Raw genomic sequence first — 20,925 nt, 5'->3', positions numbered from 1 at the left:
ATTGATACAGGAAGGGGAAGCTAGAAAGAATTAAAATGGTGACTTACCCAGTGTCTTGTATTGCTGACCCAGTAAGGGGAGAGCTACATGATGTGAAACACCCTGTTAAATAACTACAGAGGAGGCTGTCTTTCAGAGCAACTCTGAAATTTCCCAACTTCCCTGTTCTTTCTACTACTAGTTAGAGAAGATTCACAGGTTAAAATGAATTTAAGTTGCTTCTGTCCACCTTTCAGTAGGTTTTTTTCAAAGCAACTTACAATCAAAATACAGTGCAAAAAATTACAATCAATAAAAACAAGTTAACCCTAAAACAGTCTATAAACAGACGATACATCAGCAGTTACTCCCTTCTCAACACTTTTAAATGTCAAGAATTTTTATTTTAAATTGAAATCTAAAACTTAATAAAGGAGTTCATAGGCAAACCTCTTGGGTGGAATTACACAACTCAGTGACTACCACAGAAAAGACCTTTTCTCTGGTGCCCATGTTCCTAAAGTCTGAAGAACCAAAATAAGGGCCTCAAAGGAAGAAGACGACCGCAGATTTATACCCTGCCCTTCTCTCTGAATCAGAGTCTCAGAGCGGTTTACAATCTCCTTCCCCCACAACAGACACCCTGTGAGATGGGTGGGACTGAGAGAACTCTCCCAGAAGCTGCCCTTTCAAGGACAACTCCTACGAGAGCTATGGCTAACCCAAGGCCATTCCAGCAGCTGCAAGTGGAAGAGTGGGGAATCAAACCCAGTTCTCCCAGATAAGAGTCCTCACACTTAACCACTACACCAAACTGGCTCTCTGGATCTTAAAGATAGGAAAAGTTCATATGGAAGCAGATAACTAATGCTCTGAAGATTAACCTTTCCCCTTTTGCAAGGAGCTGCCATTTGAATTTTACACTTCTGTTGTTCTAATCCTATGCATGGTTACTCAGAAGTAAGTCCTATTTTGTTCAGTAGTACTTCCATGTAACCAGGGGTCATTTTGTAGAAAATCAGATGGTGGAGCTCATCCTGAGATTGTTATGCAGCTGCACCTATTATTCAATGAACAAGGTGGGAAGGAGTAGGGGGAACGGTCAGAAAGGTTCAGAAGTTGCGCTCCTGTGAGCTCCTGCTGAATTAGGTGCTGATAAGATTGCACTTTATTTCAACTATGATATAATTCCAATTAAAGCATTCTTGATAAACATTTTCAGGTTTCCAGTATATGAATCAAAATAACAGTCAGTTGGTTGCAAAATATTGATTGTTAGTCGTAATTACACCAATATAAAGGGATGGCTGGTTTTCAGAAAAAGTGGGAAATGGAAAATTCATTGCAAGAATCATTGTTACTTTTCTCATCTTTTCCTATTTATGCACAAATCAAAGGCCAGAGGTTCCTAGCATAGTTACCATCAACCCTTTGTTGACGTGAGTTACAGAATTCATACTTAATAAAACTTGTCAGGTCAATTTCAGATTTTACTGGCAAATATTGCCATATTATGGTAAGAGTTGAAAATCTATCTTCCTTAAAGAAAACAGGGATTATTTTTTATATTCAAGTAAGTATTTTGCAGAATGAAAGTTCCTCTCTTTATCTACTGTGTTCTAGTTTTCCTCATATTTCATTGCCACATTCAGCTTATCTTGAATGGAGCTATATGTCTACCAGAAATGTGTCTTCAGTAAGCACTTTCATAGAATCAGAGCTGGAAGGGACTTCCAGAGTCATCCAGTACAACCCCCTGCACAATGCAGAAAATTCACAGCTACCTCCTTCTAGTGCCTCCTGCTTTATGCCCAGAAGATGGCAATAAATGAATAAATTTAAAAATCCTCCAGGATCCCTGGCCAAACTGGCCTGGAGAACATTACTTCTTGACCCCAAAATGTCAGTCGTCATTTCCCTGGGCATGTAAGAACTCATGATCTGCCTAAGTTCACAGAATCAGCATTGCTGTTGGATGGCCATCTAGCCTCTGTTTGAAAGCCTCCAAAGGAGAAGGTCAAGAAGAAAATAGGCACACTCCCTCTCATTTATTTATGTTGAATACTATTTCTTAAAAAATACATCTTGAAGTTAGGTTGGTGGTTTTGAAAAAGATGGAAATATCTGGATCTTATGATCCATGTTGTTAGAAGGAAGATAGAAGTAAATTATCTTCCTTATTTCAAAACAAATGGAGACAGAGAACTAAAATACTAAAATTACTGTCTCATCATTTCCTGAAATATTCTGTGACCAAAGAAGGCTTAATTTCCTTCATTGCCATATATATTCATAATTTGTAAAGCATTTTAAACATGTCATTCATGCTAATAAGAACAGCATTAAATTTTCAGCTCTTCATTGTTAGCATTGCCAACACCTGCTGTATTATCACCATACAAGATATCAGTAAACACGGGGCTTTTTTTGTAGAAAATGCCCAGCAGGAACTCATTCACATATTAGGCCACACCTGTGACATCACCATTGTTTCACACAGAGCTTTTTTGTAGAAAAAGCCCAGCAGGTGCTCATTTGCATATTAGGCCACACCCCTTGACACCAAGTCAGCTGGAACTGGGTTCCTGTGTGCTCTTGCTAAAAAAAAAAAAAAGCCCTGAGTAAACCTACAAACTCTTGGCAAAACTAGCTCCAAAGCAAATACCCTAGCTTCCCTCTTTATGTAGTAGTCATTGTTTTATAGAATTTCAGGCTTTGTTTATAGCAGGGGTGGCCAAACTTGCCAAGAGTCACAAAGAATATGTCAAATGTTTGAGAGCCGCAAGACATGAACAAATATTATACACACATGTCTTTATTAAAATTCTTAATACATCCTTTGCACAGAAAGATAAATTGCTATAGAAGACTTTTTAAAAAACAACAGCTGGGAATAACAGTTCCCATAAGATCAGCATACGGAAAGGTTAGGGAATTATTTTTTTACATCAGTGGGAGAAGAAACACATATACTGTATAAATCATTATGCATCTCTCTTTGCACTGAAACCAAAGTTAGTAAATACAGCTCCTGCAAGAGCTATGAAACCAAGGTGGAACCCTGTGCCACCCTCTTTAATGCTCTCCCTCCTTTCAGTGTCTCCCTTGGCTCTTGAGCTCTCTTTCCCTGTTCCAGATCTCCAGGCGACCTCTGTGGTAGAGGAGAAGAACTTGCAAGCCTGCCTATTTCACCCTTCTTCCCTGCTTCACACATGGCAGAAATAGTCACCTACCTATGGGTCAGCGCTCAGCTGACTGAGGTCCTGATGCTAAGTATGCTTACCTGAGAATAAGTCTACGTTAAGTTCCTATTCAACCTCCAGGAGCTGCACAATACGTGTGAAAAGAGCTGCACGTGGCTTCTGAGCCACAGTTTGGCCACTCCTGGTTTATTCGGAAGATGGAGACGAGAATTATTTTCTCTTTTCTGTTTATTGGTTTTAGGTTCCCATAAGCTAAACTGAGCCTTATGATCTGAACTGCCCTTAAAGGTTGAGAATTAGTAAAGTCATTTATTTTATAATCTCTTCCTCTAATCTTGATCTTAATTTGGTAGTATGTCCTATACCACATTGTCTAAATCAATATTATTATTAAGCTGTTTTTGCTGGGGGGCTTTGGAATCCGTTTTGGTATGTAAATGGCCTTTGGCATTTGTGCACCAGCCCATAACTTTTGTATGTGTTTTTCATATACACTGTGTAGTTCACTGGGAGTCTCAGTGAGAAAGGCTCTCTCTCTCTCTCTCTCTCTCTTGGGTTGGCTTCGTGAACGAAGATTTAAGAAGGGTGCAATAGTCCATGTCTGCTGCAGGCTCGCTGGTGGCTGACAAGACCAATGCGGGACAGGCAGGTCCGGCCACAGTGGCTGCAGGGAAAAGTCTGATTTAGGGTTGGTGCTGTAGCAGTGCGATTCTTCCTCAATCTCCTTTTGTCCTCAAGACCAGCTATGCGTGCGTTCTCAAAAGAAGAGACAGCCTGGTGGATGGTGTGCCTCCATGCTTTGCGATCTGAGGCTAGGTCAGACCACTGGTGATGGTTGATGCGACAGACTTCAAGTAAATACAGTAAAAATATACTGCACTACTTCTTTGAACATGTATAGTGTGACAACTTTCTTAACATACAGAAATAACACAAAAACTGTTTATAGCTGAAAACTTAATTTTTTCTTCATTAGATTTAGAAACTTGCCATATTTTTGAACCCAGTTGTTTAAATTCCATCTTAGAAAGAATGTTATCGAATGTCCCTTAACTAATTCAGCAAAAAGTAAGTTTGCCTAATGGGCTGATTTTCACCTTTCCATGCCCAATCACTGCCTTTTATCTGTGTTCTCGGATGGCATCTTCAGTAGTTAGGCAACTCAAGATGTCAACTGGGCTTTTTACAACATTACTAGCTACATGGGGGGGGAGTTTGATCCACACACTGGGCCCACCCATGTCCAAAAGCAAGTATTCATAATAATTATATTTAATCATTTTCTGTGCAGCTTCACTGAGATGCATTTTAACTGGTACAAACAAGGTTTTGCTTAGGTGTCTGTGTCTGTCTGTCTCTGTGTGTGTGTGTGTGTGTCTCTCTCTCTCTTGCACACACACATGCGCGCGCACACAGAGCTAAGACTGTTTTGGTTCAACATGGGTAATAGAGATGGGAAACTTGAGAAATGCTTTAACATTTTCTGAAGCTACAAGAGCCAAAAATCTATTCTACTGATGCTTCTAGAATTTTTTAAAAATCAGTTGATCCACTTTACAGCCTGTCTGTGGACAGTGTTATGTTATGTCAGGGTTTGACAGATCCCAGCTGCCAGATCACCATAATGCCTAGAAATTTGACTGTGGTGATTGGATCTTTCATCAGTGGTTTTGTTGCAATGTGTCTTGCCGATTCTTAGTGGAGGTACAAAGGATTGGATCCAACCAGTTTGTCTGCTGGTGAAAGGGTGTGGGGGGGTTCCCCTTCCATCATTGAAAAGGCTGTTTTGTATTATAGAGCCTACATGGACAAAATCCATGTGGACAAAATGGTAAATAGCAGCTTTCCTTAAGTAGTTCTTATGCCAGTCTGTCATTGCTTTTCGAACTGATGGAGTAGGTTGGAGGGGTTCCTTTGTGGGAAAAGTGCTGCAAGGGAAGTTACAGAGAATTCAAGTAAATAAATGGGTGATGGATGTGTGCTGCTTTGTCAGTTTTCATTCTAACAAAATAGTGGAAGTACAGTAAAGGGAAGCTTGTTGCCTTAATCCTTTAATCAAAACTTGCTACAATAAGCAGCCCAGCACATTTCCTTCATTTGAAATTCAGGGTCCATTCTTATCCTAAACTTCCCTCTTAAAACAAATCAACAGAGACAAAGTGGGGGAATAAAGTGAGTTAATCTTCCTGTCTTCTGTGCAGTCCCACATGGGATTGCCTCAGAGCAGGCCTGCTGTGAAGAAGTTTTCTACAAGCTTCTAAAATTTTTCTGTTGAGTGCTTCTCTTCCCCTTGGCACAACAGCGCTACAGGCTCTGTTCCTGCCCCAAGTCAAATGATGAAGGATGGAGGAAGCACTCTTCCCTCAGTCCTTTTTCTGCCACTATAGAAAAAGGACCTACCATAGCTTCGAACAATTACCTGATGATTTCTTTGACTAAATTGTATTATTTTTGTCACCAGTTCTGCTTTTTGAGGAGATGTCAAGTGTAGGTTCAAAAGTGTACAAAATAGACCCTGGCTAGAGGCCTGCAACTCACAGTGTACCTCTCTGGGATGCCCCTCCACATACCCCACAAGTTATATGCAGGTTGGACTTGGAGAATCCGAGTTACAGACCCCCAAACAAGGTGCCCCCCAGGAAAGTACTTTTTGGAGAGATATCTGGCATGGGTTCAGGAGTGCATAGATTAAACCACCCTCTGTCCAACTGAAAATGTGATTATTGAACAGAACAAGCCTGCCTGCCCCATTCAGGCCTAGGAGCCACAGGCACGCTTGCAGGTGCCTACTTCTACCTGGCCTCATCCTCCCTTCCTCTGTGGACTGTCAAAGAGATTACTGGACAGGGACAACCCTCCCACATGGGCCTGAGAGCCACCTGCACATTTGTGAGTAGCTGTGCTTCCTATGCCCACACTCCTTCCTCTGGGAACATGATAATTGGGCAGGGCCAGCCTTCCTACAGTCCCAGAGCACAGATTCTTTCCCCAGAGGATGTCATTCCATTCTGGGGTCTGTCATTCCAGTCCCAGAACATCTCTGCTACTTCCATTTTGAGGGCTGTCATTCCAGTCCCAGAGCACCGAGCCTATTTTCAGCGGCCATTATTCCACTCTGCAACCTGTCATTGCAGTCCTAAAGCACAGATTCTATTGTTAGGGATCATCATCCCACTCTGGGGGCTGTCATTCCAGTCCCAGAATAATTCTGCTTCTCCCAGGGGCTGTCATTCCACTTGGGGGGGTTATCATTCTAGTTCTAGATTAGTTTGCCTGAGCACAGAGACCTTAATGGAAAATCTATTCCACATTTTCTTTGCAACTTTTTTTGTAGTGCAGCATATTTCAGTGGAGCCAATGCAAGTCAGTTGGTCTTCCATTGTTTCCAATGGGCAATTTAATTCAAGCCTCTTCCATTGTTTCCAGTGGGCAATCCTGCCATTCCTCTTAATACATCCCCTAGGTTGAAGCCCCCTCTCCCCCAAAAAATAACAGTCCAAAATCACACTGAGAGAAATCCGTCCACTACAACCCAAAGGGGGTGGGGGATAAAATGGAAGGAAAGGCTGACAACAGCAAACTCCCACTAAGCTAAAATGCTTGCTATGTGAAAGTCAAATTCAATCCTGATTTTCCCACCCCTTGTACCAGTTCTTGGATGAAGATGTGATCGAATTAATCACCTCTAGGCAGAAGGCTTCAGTACAAAGACAGTTTCTGACACCAGCACTTTGCAGACATCAGAATGGAGCTCTCATCCACAGTGGGGGAATTTCGCCCTTGGTTCATGCCTTCATGGAAGCAGTGGAATCCATCCTCCTTCCCTTGTTGGCAACCTCCTACCTATTGTAGCAAGCCTGTTGCAAGATCATAATCATCTGACAGTCATAGATCAACCAGGGACATTATATGCTCCTATGCAGACCCAAAAATACAACCAGACCAAGAATCCAAAAATGGCTCAGGATGTGCATCCATCCCCTCACCTGATGCTGCTGTGGAAGACCCCACTTCTGTGTCTCCAACAGAAGAGTTCAGATTATATTCTGATCAGTTATTCGAATAATTAAAGCCGTACAAATTGAATACACTTCACCAGGGCCAAGGGTGGAAGACCCAACTATGAATATTCTGTATTCAATTTACCCGGGTCCAGAAGCCTTATTGATGGTCAAACCACTCTGTTAGTGGCTATATCAGTCTTTCACATTGGAGTAAACTCCAAATCTATCTTTTGATACATGGTTGCACATACCTGTAACTGAAGTTCATCAAGTGTCTTCTGTGCAGACACATATCCCTCCCTCACCTTCCCCACTGTAAGCAGTACTCATTTATTCATAATCTCTACCTTTTGCCCCTCATCACATGATCATCTGGGTGGAAACAAAGCCTGTAGCTCTGTTGTGCCAAGGAGAATTGACTCTCAGTGGCAAAACCTGTCTGTACTCAACTGTAAAATTTTAGAAGCTTGCAGAAAACTTCTCTGAGGCAGTCCCATGTGTGCCTGCATAGAAGACACTAGAAGAACATCAGTTACAGGTAAGTGTAACCATGTATTGCTTTGTAGCATCCCTGCAGGCATTTTATGTGACAGAGTTTTATGCATAAAGTGGGACTGACAAAACATATTATCAGACATAGCAGTTCTGTTCATATTTCATCTAAGAGAGTGTCAAGCTGCTTTAGATAGTACATTCTGAAGAAGCCTTTTGGCAAGTGTCCACATTTCAACTGAGGGAAGAGCACTTCTGTTAAAAATAAATCCCATTAAGTTTAAATGTAGAGCTTTCATATTGGATGAATGTAATTTGATTTGTGACTGGAAATGTGGAACAGTAGAACATATTGGTACTATTAAAACAGGCTGCTTATTTTGACATATATTTTCAAAGAAGAAATTCTGTCATAAAAACACGTTTGTATACCAAAGACAGTTATGCAGATCTCTCACATCTATAATTTTGCAGCCTTTCACACTGCAGTGATTGCTTATCTGAGCAGCACCTTTTAAATACTTGTGGAAGGTGTGGATGCCATAAGCACAGTAGTAAATCAGGGAGAAGGGATTGTTGCTGTTAACCCCAGAGAATAGGGTGTTGTTTTTTTTTAACTTGTAGCTGCTGAACCCCAAGCTTATGAGTTTCACAAGGCTGTTCAGACAAGAATTGTATCTTATGAAAATGCTGCTTGGTATCAGTCTGGTTCATAAGGAACCATAAGCTTTTGCTTTCGGGTGAATTCTCTTGGCTTGTTATAGATCAAATACTAGAAAACACCTTTTTGGTGCCTCCATTGTCCCTGACAAATTGTGTTTAAATTAATGGATCTAATTGCCCTCAGAAACCATGTTTTGCTCTTTCCCAGCAGTTTCAACCCAAAGTGCCTGATGTCTCCGAAGTTCAATCTTTCTCCAATGTAAGAATCCTGCAAAGCTTTGCCTCTGCTGGGAAGCAGTTTGATTGCTGGGGTTGCTTAGTTATGCAGCTGTGTTCTGCTTTCTTAGTATTTGCTTTGTGTGTGTGTGTGTGTGTGTGTTGGTTATGGGAAAACCTTGACTTGGCCACTATGAGATGTTTAGATATCTGGAAAACTTAGTGCATTGAACATTTTAATTAAAATAGTTCAGACAAAAATGCTAACTTTTGTTTGCAGGTGATCTTTCCCTTGGCCATCTAGATTTTGGATCAGAGACATAATGTCACCATTTCTTTAAAACCCTGACTGGAAGATGCAGATACTGCAAATTGTTCAGATGTAGCTTGAGCTAAGAACATAATTTAAAAACTGAAAGGTCTGTTATGGCTTTGAGAAGCTGTTTAAAACACAGTAGTGTTTGCTTAATGCTGAAATATCCAGTTAGCAGTAGTTTTTCCTAGGGTGTGTAGCGCATAGTATTGCACTCCATATTAAGCATTTCTTCATGAATTTGGTATTTTGTCAAGGACCTTTAAAGCGCTTTGTGACCAGAGACCTGCATATCTCCAGAACAGTGTTCCCTCTAAGCTGAGTTAGTGTGAGCTAGCTCACATTTTTTTAGCCTTTGGCGCATCCATTTTTGTCTTAACTCAGGACGGATGGCATCAGAGCAAACTAATTTATCCAGTAGCCAAATTGCTAACTCACAACTTTAATGCCAGTTGCTCACAAAATAGAATTTTTGCTCACAAGACTCCGCAGCTTAGAGAGTACATTGCTCCAGAACTCTCTCTCCCCATCAGGGCCGGCATGTGGGAGTTGGCCAAGTAGGCGACAGCCTGGGGTGCCACCTGGTCTAGGGGCGCCAGGAGGTGCCCCCTCTCCTCGTGCGCTGCCCATGCCCGCTGTGTTTCTGACCTCGCCGAGGCTGCCTGACCACAGCATTGTCTACAGGGCAATCACATTTAGTAAACTGATGACCTAACCAAGACTGCTCTTAGACTGTTTTTTACTTTGTTGTAACCGTTTTAATCTATATATATATGTATATTACACTCACTACATTTGCTGAGTCAACTAGTGTAACCTGGGTTATAAAACAAACTAAATAAATAATGTGGAGATAAATGCATACTACTTGTGTCCAGTTTTTGCATTATACTAACCAAGTAGTAGCAGGTGCACAGCTTTGTCCTTCTACTGTATGCTATAGTTTCTAATATCATGAACATACAAACTGACTCAGTTGGACTCCTCCTTGCTTTCTTTACAGTAGTGCACCAGAGGTAGCTGAATTTTTATCTTTGTAGGTAGAAGTCCCTTTTTTATCATGGTACTCAAGAAATCTCATTAAAATATTTTCTGATAGGCTTTGAGGCTTTTAAAATTTAAGTATGTGTCTGGTATAAATAAACTCCCTGCAGTGGTTGCATTTCTTTGAATTGTAAGTAATTAGGAGCTTCTAGATGACTGTACAACTTAGTCTGGGTTGAGTGATTTTCTCTCTGACTCTTGAAACACTATCCAGATGCTTCTGCTTTTGCATTTGTCTTATACCCTTATGTCACTGCTTTTGCTTTTTCAGACTTTCTTGTGATACAGCTTTGCACCAGGTTGTGCCATTAAAGTTCTTTTTAACTTAAATATCACATTGTTTACAGGAAAAGGGTTTTACATATTTTAAGATGAAAAGTATGAAAGAGCCCATGCAAGGTTCTCCCATTCACATATACAAACATGAATGTTTTAAATTTTTCTCCGGTGTGGGGAAAATATTACCAGTTACTTCCTAGATAGTAAGCTAGGAAGGGGTTTCATTAAAACTTCTTTGTACGAGTAACTATGAATTCATTCTTTTTGTATCATGATATATCTGTGGAATTTCTGCAGATTTGTGGGTGGACACCCTCTCTTTTAGTTTTATGACTCTGTCTCACTAACATTTCTTATCTTTCAGATTGAGAAAATCATGAGCTCCATTGGTGAAGGCATTGACTTTTCTCAGGAGCAGCAGAGAATTTCAGGTATCATACTGAACTACTGATGGATGTGTGTTCTGCTTTGACAGACAACCTTCTCAACCTGTGTTCAGAAGACCAAATAAAAGAGAAGTGTGAAAAGTCAGACCCATATTGAGGAGATATTGGGCGCTTGCATTTTTCATGTTGCTGTTTGAAACTGTACTATTTAGAAGTGTACAAATGGAGGGGCTTGGGTAAAGAATGACAATACCTATTCTGCAGTTCCTACATTCATGGAAATGTAATCTAATAGACCTTCTGTTCTATAGCAATTGAGTTGTGCTCCATTATTTAGCATAAGCAGCTAACAGAAAAATTCTGCAGAGTTGCCATACACTTTTTTCTCTTTTTACTGTCTATTTTGAGTTGTTTTCCATATTACTTACTTAGTACTCCAAAGGAGCTAAGTGCTAAACACAGGCGAAATTAGTTACTGTTAGGCCTGGCAGTGCGGGAGGACAAAGAGGAATGCAACAAGGCTTAGTATGGCTACTGTAAGGTTTGACTTAAAAGGATCTTGCCTTGCATATTGGTTTGCTGTTTGCCTTCTTCCCTGTTTACATTCCCCTTTTGCATTCTCCTTACATGTACTTGACTTGATGTCATGCTTCCCAGTGATGGGAATGCATCTTAAGGTTGTTTGCTCTATTCCTTGTCTCATCACTTCCCCCAACCTTGATTGAGATTCAGCTAACTACAGGCCAATTAGCCTCCTGAGCATTTTGGGGAAACTGTATGCTAGCCATCTCCTGGAGAAACTGCAGAGTTGGCTAATTCAAGAAAACTATCTGGTAGAGGAGCAGGTTGGGTTCAGGGAAGGGAGATCCACTTTGGGACACAATTTGATCATATCTCATATGATAGATTCTCACTTTCTGTTAGTGACTCTGACACAACCACATGACATGACTAATTATTTCAAGTACTATTTCAAGTATTGGTTTCAAGTATTTATTTATAGGAAGTCTTGAAAGTGGTAATCTAAATCATTAGAAACAGCCTTGCAAAGCAGGAAATCATACATTGACTTAGACCACAGAAGGATGTCTAACGTGTACTAAAATTGGCTGATCCAAATGCTGAATAATTTTGAGTGGAAGGGAATGTAATAAGAGGGGAGAACCATAGAGAAGATTTTTATAGTATTAGGTAAGGCTACATTTTTATGCAACTTCATTTCAGGTGGTGTCCAGCCTAGAGAAATATACGCCATGGTAAGATTTTCAGCATTACATCCGAACACAGGGAGTAAAAAGGGATGCTAAGTCTTTTCAGAAATCCAGCTTTGGTAAAATTGTATATTTAGTACTGCATTATTTAACACATGCCAAGAACAAAAGAACAGCACTAATCTACAGCAAACTGAGGGGAAAATATTCAGAGCTGCAGTAGAAAACTGCTTTTGTTTCAAGGAAATTACCAAATGTTCAAGTTTTAGGGGGAGGGGGAGGTCTGTGGGGTTGACATTTAGTGAAAGAACGAATGCCCAACATGTGGAAGGTTCCTGGTTCAATCCACGGTATCTCTAGTTAAGGATATCAGGTAGCACATGTTGTGAGATGTGGAGAGATGTTCTGTTAATCAGAACAGATGGTACAGAGTTAGATAAACCAAGTACTGGATTCTGGATAAGGTTGCTTCAAATGTTTATATGTTCCAAGATACTATAATTATAGTTTTAAAACCTGGAATGTATCTGAGCCAGGAAAATGGCAAATGTGGATTTTCCCCTACGTTGCCTTAGCCCTGAAACATGACGCTTGAATTTGCAAAAGCCCCATGAAAGTCACTCTGGTCAATGTGCTGCAATATGCAGTATACCCAGTACTATGTATGCAACTTACTCTGTAAAACTGATAACACCAGAATCACCAAAAACACTAAATATTATTAAATATTCAATAGATGTATCCTTTAAGCTGAAAAGGCAAATATCCGTTCACTTCTACCAAAGCATTTATCTAGCTTTTAACAGTCTTTTTAAAATGCAGGGTGGTCCCAAGTAATGAGAGTGCTGTTCTGAGCTAAGACACATAGCCTTTGTATTCTAATGATGTAAAAAGAAGTATGCAACACTGAGTGTGGAAATAGATATAGACATCTCATCTGATGTCACTTTCTGAGAAGCATAATAGTGACCTACAAATTAATGGAATTGCTAATATAAAATTCTTTATAGGCTCTGCTGTGTGGCCAATAAACAGTCCAGGCTTCTAGTAAAATGCACAAAGAAAACTGCAAGGAGGAGAGATATCAAACATATCCTGTGATATTCCTGAAAAAACTATAGTAGGGCTAACTTTAAACTCATAAAGTTTTTTGGTACATCAGACTTTTTTGGTACATCAGCAATACGAATGTTGTTCCAGTGATCATATTTTAATTCTGTTAGTGAGCTTCCATGTGGTGTCTCCCGGTCATCCTGCAGGTGCCACAAGACAAGTGTTTGGGCCCAATCCTGCTCAGGGGCTGCCTGACTCCCCCCTCCCTTGCTGCTCCCCGCAGGCTGCTGTTGCTCCCCAAGCCTTCCTTCTGGCCAGGCACACCCCAATCCTGCTTTGTCATGGCGTGGCTTGCTCCTCAGTCTCCCAAAGGGCCAGTACAGGGAGGAGGAGAGGTGGTGTGAGAGAGGCCCCTCTGGTCTGGTGTGTGCCTGGGATGGCTGTCTTTGCTGTCAGTGATTGGCGCTGCCCGTCTCTGGCTGCCCTTTGGCCTGGTCGGCCATTCTGCTGCACCCAAGGGATTTGTCCTTGCTTTTGACTGCTGCAGCACGCACAGCTTGGTAAGTCCAATGTCAAGTGGGCATTTAGCAGACATTGGCGCTTCCAAGCAGGAAGGGAGCAGGTTGCCCCCATCCCCACTGCCATGAGACATGTGGAGGGCACCCAGTTTGGCACCGCCTAAGTTCGTGTAATGGGTGCACTAACCCTGCTTGAGATTTAAATCTATGCATGCTAATACCTTAAGCGCCTGCCAAAAAAGGGCAGGTATAGAGAAGGAGCAAATGAAAGGGCAGCCTCCCAGCTGGAGCATAAGATATGTCATTAAGGTGGCTTCAAATTATATGCAGGGTGCACATACACATCACTGCCTGCCACCCAAGCATCAATCATGAGAAGCAAACTGGCAGCCAGAAGGAGGGGAACTTGGCTGGAGGAAGATGTGGGAAAGGTAATCCCATAATCTTTCCTGCTAAGAGAGTACTCCTTCCCTCTCAATCCAAGGGGCCACTTATAGGCTTCTGAAATTAGATTCATGAGAAGACTCCTAACTGGAGTGGATGGGAGAGGAGGGGCAGAAGCAAGCAAAGTAAGAAGTCAGGGAAACAAGCTGTTGTTGAGGAAGGAAGAATGGTTTTGCCTACAGCAGCAACCTCACCAGTAACCTTGGAAACCACTTGGAGGAGCCTTGATGGGTGGAGCCTCTAGAAATGTTCAGTATACAAAGCACTTCGTACCTTCCCCTCCCCCCCCAAAAAAAAATACCTGCCCCTTTCCAACCTTTTTTGCAAAAGCAGGCCAAACATATATTTTACTCCTTCACACAGGTACTTTATCTTCCTTATACCCTTATATGGCCTTCAACATGGTAATGCTTGGAGAGGGGGAGTGAAAAAGCTGAGTGGTACAGTTACCTGTGTATGAATGGCTAAAATGCTAGTATGGAGGATAAGACCAAAAGGGAGCTGAGAGAAGGAACCATGAAAACCAGAAGAAACAATGTTGCTATTTTTTGCAAGAAAGGGACAGGAAGAACAGCAGTAGATGGTGACTCTTGAGGCAGGAAGAATACGGTAGGTCAGAGGGAAAATGCCTTGAAGGTAATAGCAGCAAACAAGCAGGTTGGAGGGCCACACAAAAAGAGCTTGGGAGCTGTATATGGCCTGTGGATCACAGATTGGGGACCCATGCCTTACAGCATTCACATGTAGCTTACAAATATGGGGTGCGCCAGAAGAATGTCGTGCATTTACAACTATAGTATCAAACACTTAATAATTAGTGACTCTGGTTTACTAATCCTTGCTCATTATCTGTAAATAATCTTATTGGAACTTAAGTCCATCAGTTTCTTGTTCTGTGCTTCAGAAATACCACATAGTTAAATAAATCTCTGATAATCTTTTTGAGATTTTCCAAGCCACTTGTATTTCTCCATAAGGAAAGAAAGCATGTAACCATATAGAATTTTGCGCTTGAACTACAGCAGTAGTAAAAAAATACTCTTTAATTCGCACAGAGTTGTAGTACAACTGTTGTACATAGAATTTCCAAGATGAACTTCCCTATCCAAATAATGAACAGAACAGCCTTAATTTATCAAAAGACAATGTCATGTGTGTGTTAAATCCTGTCAAGTTGCTTCCAAGTTACGGTGACCCTATGAATTAATGACGTCCTAAATGACCTGTAATTAACAGCTTTACTCAGGTATTGTAGTCTGTATGCCATAGCTTCCTTTATTGAGTCAATCCATCTCATGTTGGGTCATCTTTTCCTGCTGCCTTCAACTTTTGATAGCATTATTGTCTTTTCCATTGAGTTTTGTCTAATCATGATGTGACCAAGGATACAATAGCCTCCATTTAGTAATTGAAGCTTCTAGGAAGAATTCAGGCTTGATTTGATCTAGTACACACTTAAGTGTCTTTTTGGCAATCCATGGTATCTATAAAACTCTCCTCCATTACCACACTTCTAATGAATGAGCTTTCTTCATTGTCCTGCTTTCATATCCATACATATAATAGGGACAGGCAACAATTTAAATGATATTTCTAACATATTCATTTCTACTGCATGGTGTTTTATTGTGAAGCTATTTTAAGCCTCCTTTTCTACTTTTATTTAGTAGCCTGTTTAGATGTGCAGGAAGGACCCTACAAACATTCAGCAGATCCACTGTATTTATTTTTTCCAGAATTTTGAAATAAAGTCTACTCTGCCTAAAGGACAGAGATTGTTTTTATGCTTTCCAGCTGCTAGTCCAGTTCTCTCATGGGAGGTCAATGAAAGTTCATTCATACACAAACCTAGATGATCCCCCTCAGATTAGCTTGAAATAAAATTAGCAGTAATGGACTGTGACATAGAATAATTTTATCCATGGGCAGTTTCTAGCTGAAATACTAACAATATTTTTCCTTTGGATGCAGGATGAATATTTGTGTGTGTGTGTTAGAAATAGGAAGTCTTTTTGTACAGTCTTTGCTCACCCCCTCCTCCAACAGAATGGGGTCTCACTGTGGGGATTCAGATTTATATTTGTAAATGGCAGGGGGCACTAGAAAATGAGAAAGAGTTGTTTGGAGCTGATTGTAATTTCCCCAGTTGTCTCGAGGGTACACGAGACAACGAGGATCATGCATTGCGAATAGTAGATGTAACTGTTTGTAACACTCAATGCACAGCAGCCAAGAAGGTCAGAGCGCCTGTTCCGGCTGCAACGCCACTGAGGATGTTCTCCGCAGCTGAGAACGAAACGTCTGGAAGAAAAACTTTCTCCAGTAGAACACGGCACTTGAGCCCGAAAGATTCTACAATCCCTAGTAGATGTAACTGCTCTTTAGCATGTAAAGCCCAAGGCTCTGGTGCCCATTTTGATTTAAATTAATTAGTGCCTCCCCTACGCAAAAAAATCCTGGCTACAGGACTAACCGCAAGGATCACAGCAGAAATTGAATATATAAATGTAAAAAATATAAAATGCTCTGAGCCTAGGAAAACATGAAATGGCTAGGCACTGCAAACTTCTGCCCCCCCCCCCCAGTCTACTCAGAGTGGCAGTGGCTCTCCATGTAATGTCCCGCTTTGACTGTGGGTTCCCAGATTAAAGTACTCAGGCAACCCATTCTCAGGTCCATGCAGCAGAGACACGCTGTCTCAAAACATGTTTATTTGCAAGGGGACAACTACAGCTAACATATAAAACTGGAAACTGAAGCAAAAGTTCCACCCAGTTGGACCAAACTAAATAACACTGATAACGGTGGAGCAGACTGTTCCATTACATATATTACTGTTCCATTATGTATATATTGCAAAGAAAATGCAGAATGATTTTCCATTAAGGCCTCTAATAATAATAATAATAATTTTATTTGTATCCCGCCCTCCCCGCCGAAGCAGGCTCAGGGCGGCTCACAGACATGGAAGTACCATGATTACATTTAATACATTATACGGTAAAATACATTAAAATACATTAAATAAATAATTAATAAATAATTAGTTAAAACCATTACAGTTAAGGTGCTACAATGCGAACATATTAGATGTATATCAGATGGCTAGGTGTCATTTCAGGATTCAATCTTGTAGGCCATTTGAAACAGGCTAGTTTTGCAGGCCCTGCGGAACTGATTATAGTCCCGCAGGGCTCGAACCTCCGCTGGTAGTTGGTTCCACCAATGAGGAGCCGTTACTGAGAAGGCCTGCTCCCGAGTTGTTTTCTATTTGGCCTCCCTTGGTCCAGGAATTTTTAAAAGATTTTGGGAGCTAGGTCTTAGTGCTCTCTGGGGGATATATGGAGAGAGACGGTCCCTAAGGTAGACAGGTCCTCGGCCATATAGGGCTGATAGACTACTTTGGGAATGGAAAATCCATCCTGCATTTTCTTCGCAAGTTTTTTTGTGCTGAGATGTATTTCAGTGGAGTCCAGAAGAGCTTCTGGCTGGAGGAGAAGCCTGTGAAGATGAGCTGGGAAATTCAGCAGCCCTGTCCTCTGCTCCCTGTGCTCAGCAGCAGCTCCAGCTTGAGCTCCAAAGGGTGAGGACAGGCAGGGGAGGAAGTGGGGGGGGGGGGGAGAAGAGAGCTGTGGGATGGATTTAAAGGCCTGGGTTGGCTGGTTCTGGCCTGCAGGCTATAGGTTTGACACTCCTGCTAGGGTTTTCAAAGCAAGAGATGTTTGGAGGTGATTTGACATTGCCTGCCTCTGCATAGTTACCTTGGACTTCCCTTGTGGTCTCCCATTCAAATATTAGCTAGGGCTAACACTACTTAGCTTCTGAGAGCTGATATCAGGCTAGCCCGGACCATCCTTCATTAGGCTAATGTTTTTATGTTAAAGGCTGCAGTGACTTTCAGTTTAGCCCTCTTGTTGGCATAAACTGCACTTCTGTTGTAGGGCTTGCCTCATTTTTTCCTTCTTTATGCGTTAGAGCATGCCAGAGAAGAATAAATAGTTTCAGCGACAGCTCTGTTCTTATATTGATGGACTAGCTCACAGTAATGCAAATACAGCACTTTACACATTTGGCAAGGTCAGGGTAATCTTGCTGCGTGGCTAGTTAATTGCAACAATTCATAATAGGGTTCTGCCAAGTTTTATGTGCATAGGATTGTAATAATGTACAATACTTTATGGTGGCCAGAATGATATAATGCTGCCTAAACTGTCTTTTGTTGCACTTCTTTTCTTCCCAGTTTATAACTCAACAATTTTGTATTCTGTGATATCTCGTAATAGGGATATTGCAACAGTGGTATATATTCCTTCAGTGCTGTGACTTCCTGGACAGTGCACAATGTTTTCTTTCTGGATGTAAACCCAGCATAATGATTCAGTGCATGTTGGTACATAGTGATATACTAGTCAGCATGCCCATCATAAGCACTTGCTGGCTAATAAAATTGGGCAGTTAGGCATTTTGTTTTCCAAACATTTGTGAGCAAAACTATTTAGTTAGAATATGTACAGTATATGCCACCTCTCCAGAGGATTCCTCAAAGTGACTTAGAACTACACTTCCAGATGGGTAGCACAGTTAAATGTAGTGCTTTCCATAATAATTCCAAAAGGGAGAATCTCCAATTCATGGAAACTAATGCTTGAATAAATATTAATCTTTAAAGTGTCACTGGGCTGCTGTTTAATCAGAACTACAGTTGTAGTTTATATAATCATACCCTTTCCTTTCATTCTGTTGGAGCAGGTTAATAATCAAGAGTCTTTGCTTTACAAATGTGTATTTCATCCAAATGAAAATTGTCCAGTTTCAGTAATATCTGAAGAAACCACACTGACTTTCATGGATGTAGATTATAAACTATATAAGCATTAACGCTTCTTGTTCTTTAATAGCAAACTGCTGCTATAGCATATTAGTTTATGAATCACATTGTTTTAAAACTTTGCTTTATAAAACTTAAAGAAATTCAGACAATATTACTTAGTAGAAGCAATTTTCATAAGATTGACATTTTTTGCTTTACTCTTGTTAGCTGATCCCCCCCCCCCCCATTTTAGAGTTAAATGGAATGGCAGCTTGATTTTGGTTCTTTTTGCATGATCCCATATTTAGTTGGAAGTTGTAGTCATGGATTAGTGTAATGCTGCTAAGCATCTTTGAAAACATTAGATGTGGTACTTTGTTGCTTCCGTTATTATAACATCCACATAAATGACTTACATAATTCTTGCATTTTACTGTTCCAAAATAATTTTGAAAGGTTTTACTAACTGGGCATCTTTATTCCCTGCAGTGGTAAGTTCTGCTTTCCCATAAATTCAGTTGATGTAAAATTTGCTATCTCATTTTCACATCAGATTGTTTAGAAGCAGAAAGAACACCTTAAAAACATCCCAAGCATAGCACATGTTACATGCAATTACATAGTCTGAACAGAAGTCAAGATATTGTGTGTCTTTCAAAGCCTGCTGCTTTCAGCCATGCTTATCTTTCATCATCTGGAAATCTGAATTTATGCCTAATAAATTAATCCAAAATACGTCATTTTTACAGTTGAAAAAAATGGCTGCAAAACCACACCATATTGCTTAGAGTCAAGTAAATACTGTAATTTTTACTTTAATACTATAAAGCTGTTTTATTTTTTCCTCCCTCATCAGATTCTATGCTGAAATCTGATCACGGCTTATGCTGGGAGGGGTGTGAGCATGAGGGGAGGGAACAGCCAGTGAGAGCGAGAGACGCAGCAAGTGTGGAGCTTGCTGCCTTTTAGACAAAGCAGTCTGCTGCAGCTCTCTGAAATGGATACATGCTTGTTTGTAAGAAGACCACAGTCTTTTGCCTGCTTATGGAGTGGAAAGAAATTTGTTTGGAGCAAGAAAAGAAGCTCTGGCCACGCAAACAAGAGTCAGCTGCTTGAATTCTGGGAATAGATGCTGTCCCTTTGCCCAGGCTTTGTCAGGAAAGGGAGGAGGAAACCTTTTGTGAGCTCTGCATCCCTGATGCTGCAGTGTGCATTAAGAAGGTTGGCCAGCTCTCTAGCACTCATTAACTGTGACTTGCTTAACAGAGGATCTCTTATGCAGACCAATGTAGCCGGCTCTCTAACCTTACAGTTGTTCAGATAATAGCCAGCCCTGCATTGTTTAGGTTTTAAAGCAAGGAAGGGGTGGGAGCTGTTTTAAGAATGTGCAGAACCACAGAGTTGAAAGGCTGCAACCCTGGTGTCTTGTTCATCAATATTATGCGAATACCCTTCAAAGACGGACATGGTAGGAAGCTTGAGACAATTCTGCACGACTTGCATAGTGATTTCTCTGAGGACTAAAAGGATGTGGGGTCGGAACTTTCCTTGCTACATCAGATGTCTCCAGTTTTGCACAAGGAAAGTAACAACTTCCTAGTCTCTCTTCTGAAGTGTAGAGAAAAGAAGAACTACTCCATGTAGCTTCTGCATGATTCCTGAAGAATTTGTTTCTGATTAACTGGTTTAAAAGAAGCACCCAGGACCTGTCTAACCCTACCTGCTGCAGAGAAAGGGGGAGGGGTGTGTTCATCATACTTGGCTTTTTTCTGAAAGCAAGGAATCGAAGTGCTTTGTTCTGAGTGCTGCTTATTATCTGAGTGAGAAATTTGGAGGTATTACTTGCATTTAGTCAAAGGAAATGAAGGACTGGCTAATACAAATTGACAAACAACTGGCAGGAGCAGACGAGTTGGGTGGAAAATGAATTGACTAATCTTTTTGTTCTGTCGGGATGCTCAGATATAGTTATTTGCTGTGGTCTAGATGTTGACTGTGTTCACCAGCCCAGTTCAGTCAACACAGGCTGTCAGGATGTTATGCATCTGGATAGGTGGTAAAATGACAGTGGCAGGACTTCTAAACTCAGGATTGTTGTCGCTCATGCCTCCACTCCTTACAATGAAATAACAAAGAAAAGCCCTTATCATGGTTTGCCTGTTTCGGGACTGTTGGGGGAAAAAAAGTATACATTTTTATTCTTCTACTGCAGTTTGTGTGGGTTTTTTTATTTCTCTTGCATGTCTTCCTTTGGACAGCTGTTCACTAATCTGGCGGCTGCTGCTTTTCTGAACACCCATCGTGTCTGTT

General features: G+C 41.0%; 1 protein-coding gene across 12 annotated transcripts in view; it reads left to right on the top strand.

The window, feature by feature from the left end:
- ANKS1A (ankyrin repeat and sterile alpha motif domain containing 1A) overlaps positions 1-20,925 on the top strand; it is a 247,923-nt gene that overhangs the window by 129,588 nt on the left and 97,410 nt on the right. For 7 of the 12 annotated variants that reach the window (XM_060231464.1, XM_060231467.1, XM_060231466.1 and 4 more), the window contains 2 exons: positions 8,550-8,600; positions 10,558-10,624. In XM_060231464.1, coding sequence (XP_060087447.1) covers positions 8,550-8,600; positions 10,558-10,624 — 118 coding nt within the window. The remainder of the gene's footprint in view (positions 1-8,549; positions 8,601-10,557; positions 10,625-20,925) is intronic. The other 5 variants (XM_060231472.1, XM_060231471.1, XM_060231468.1 and 2 more) reach the window with 2 other exon arrangements.

This window comes from Heteronotia binoei, chromosome 2, assembly GCF_032191835.1.
Source record: "Heteronotia binoei isolate CCM8104 ecotype False Entrance Well chromosome 2, APGP_CSIRO_Hbin_v1, whole genome shotgun sequence".
NCBI classification, from domain to species: domain Eukaryota; kingdom Metazoa; phylum Chordata; class Lepidosauria; order Squamata; family Gekkonidae; genus Heteronotia; species Heteronotia binoei.
This window is presented reverse-complemented; position numbering and strand designations above follow the sequence as displayed.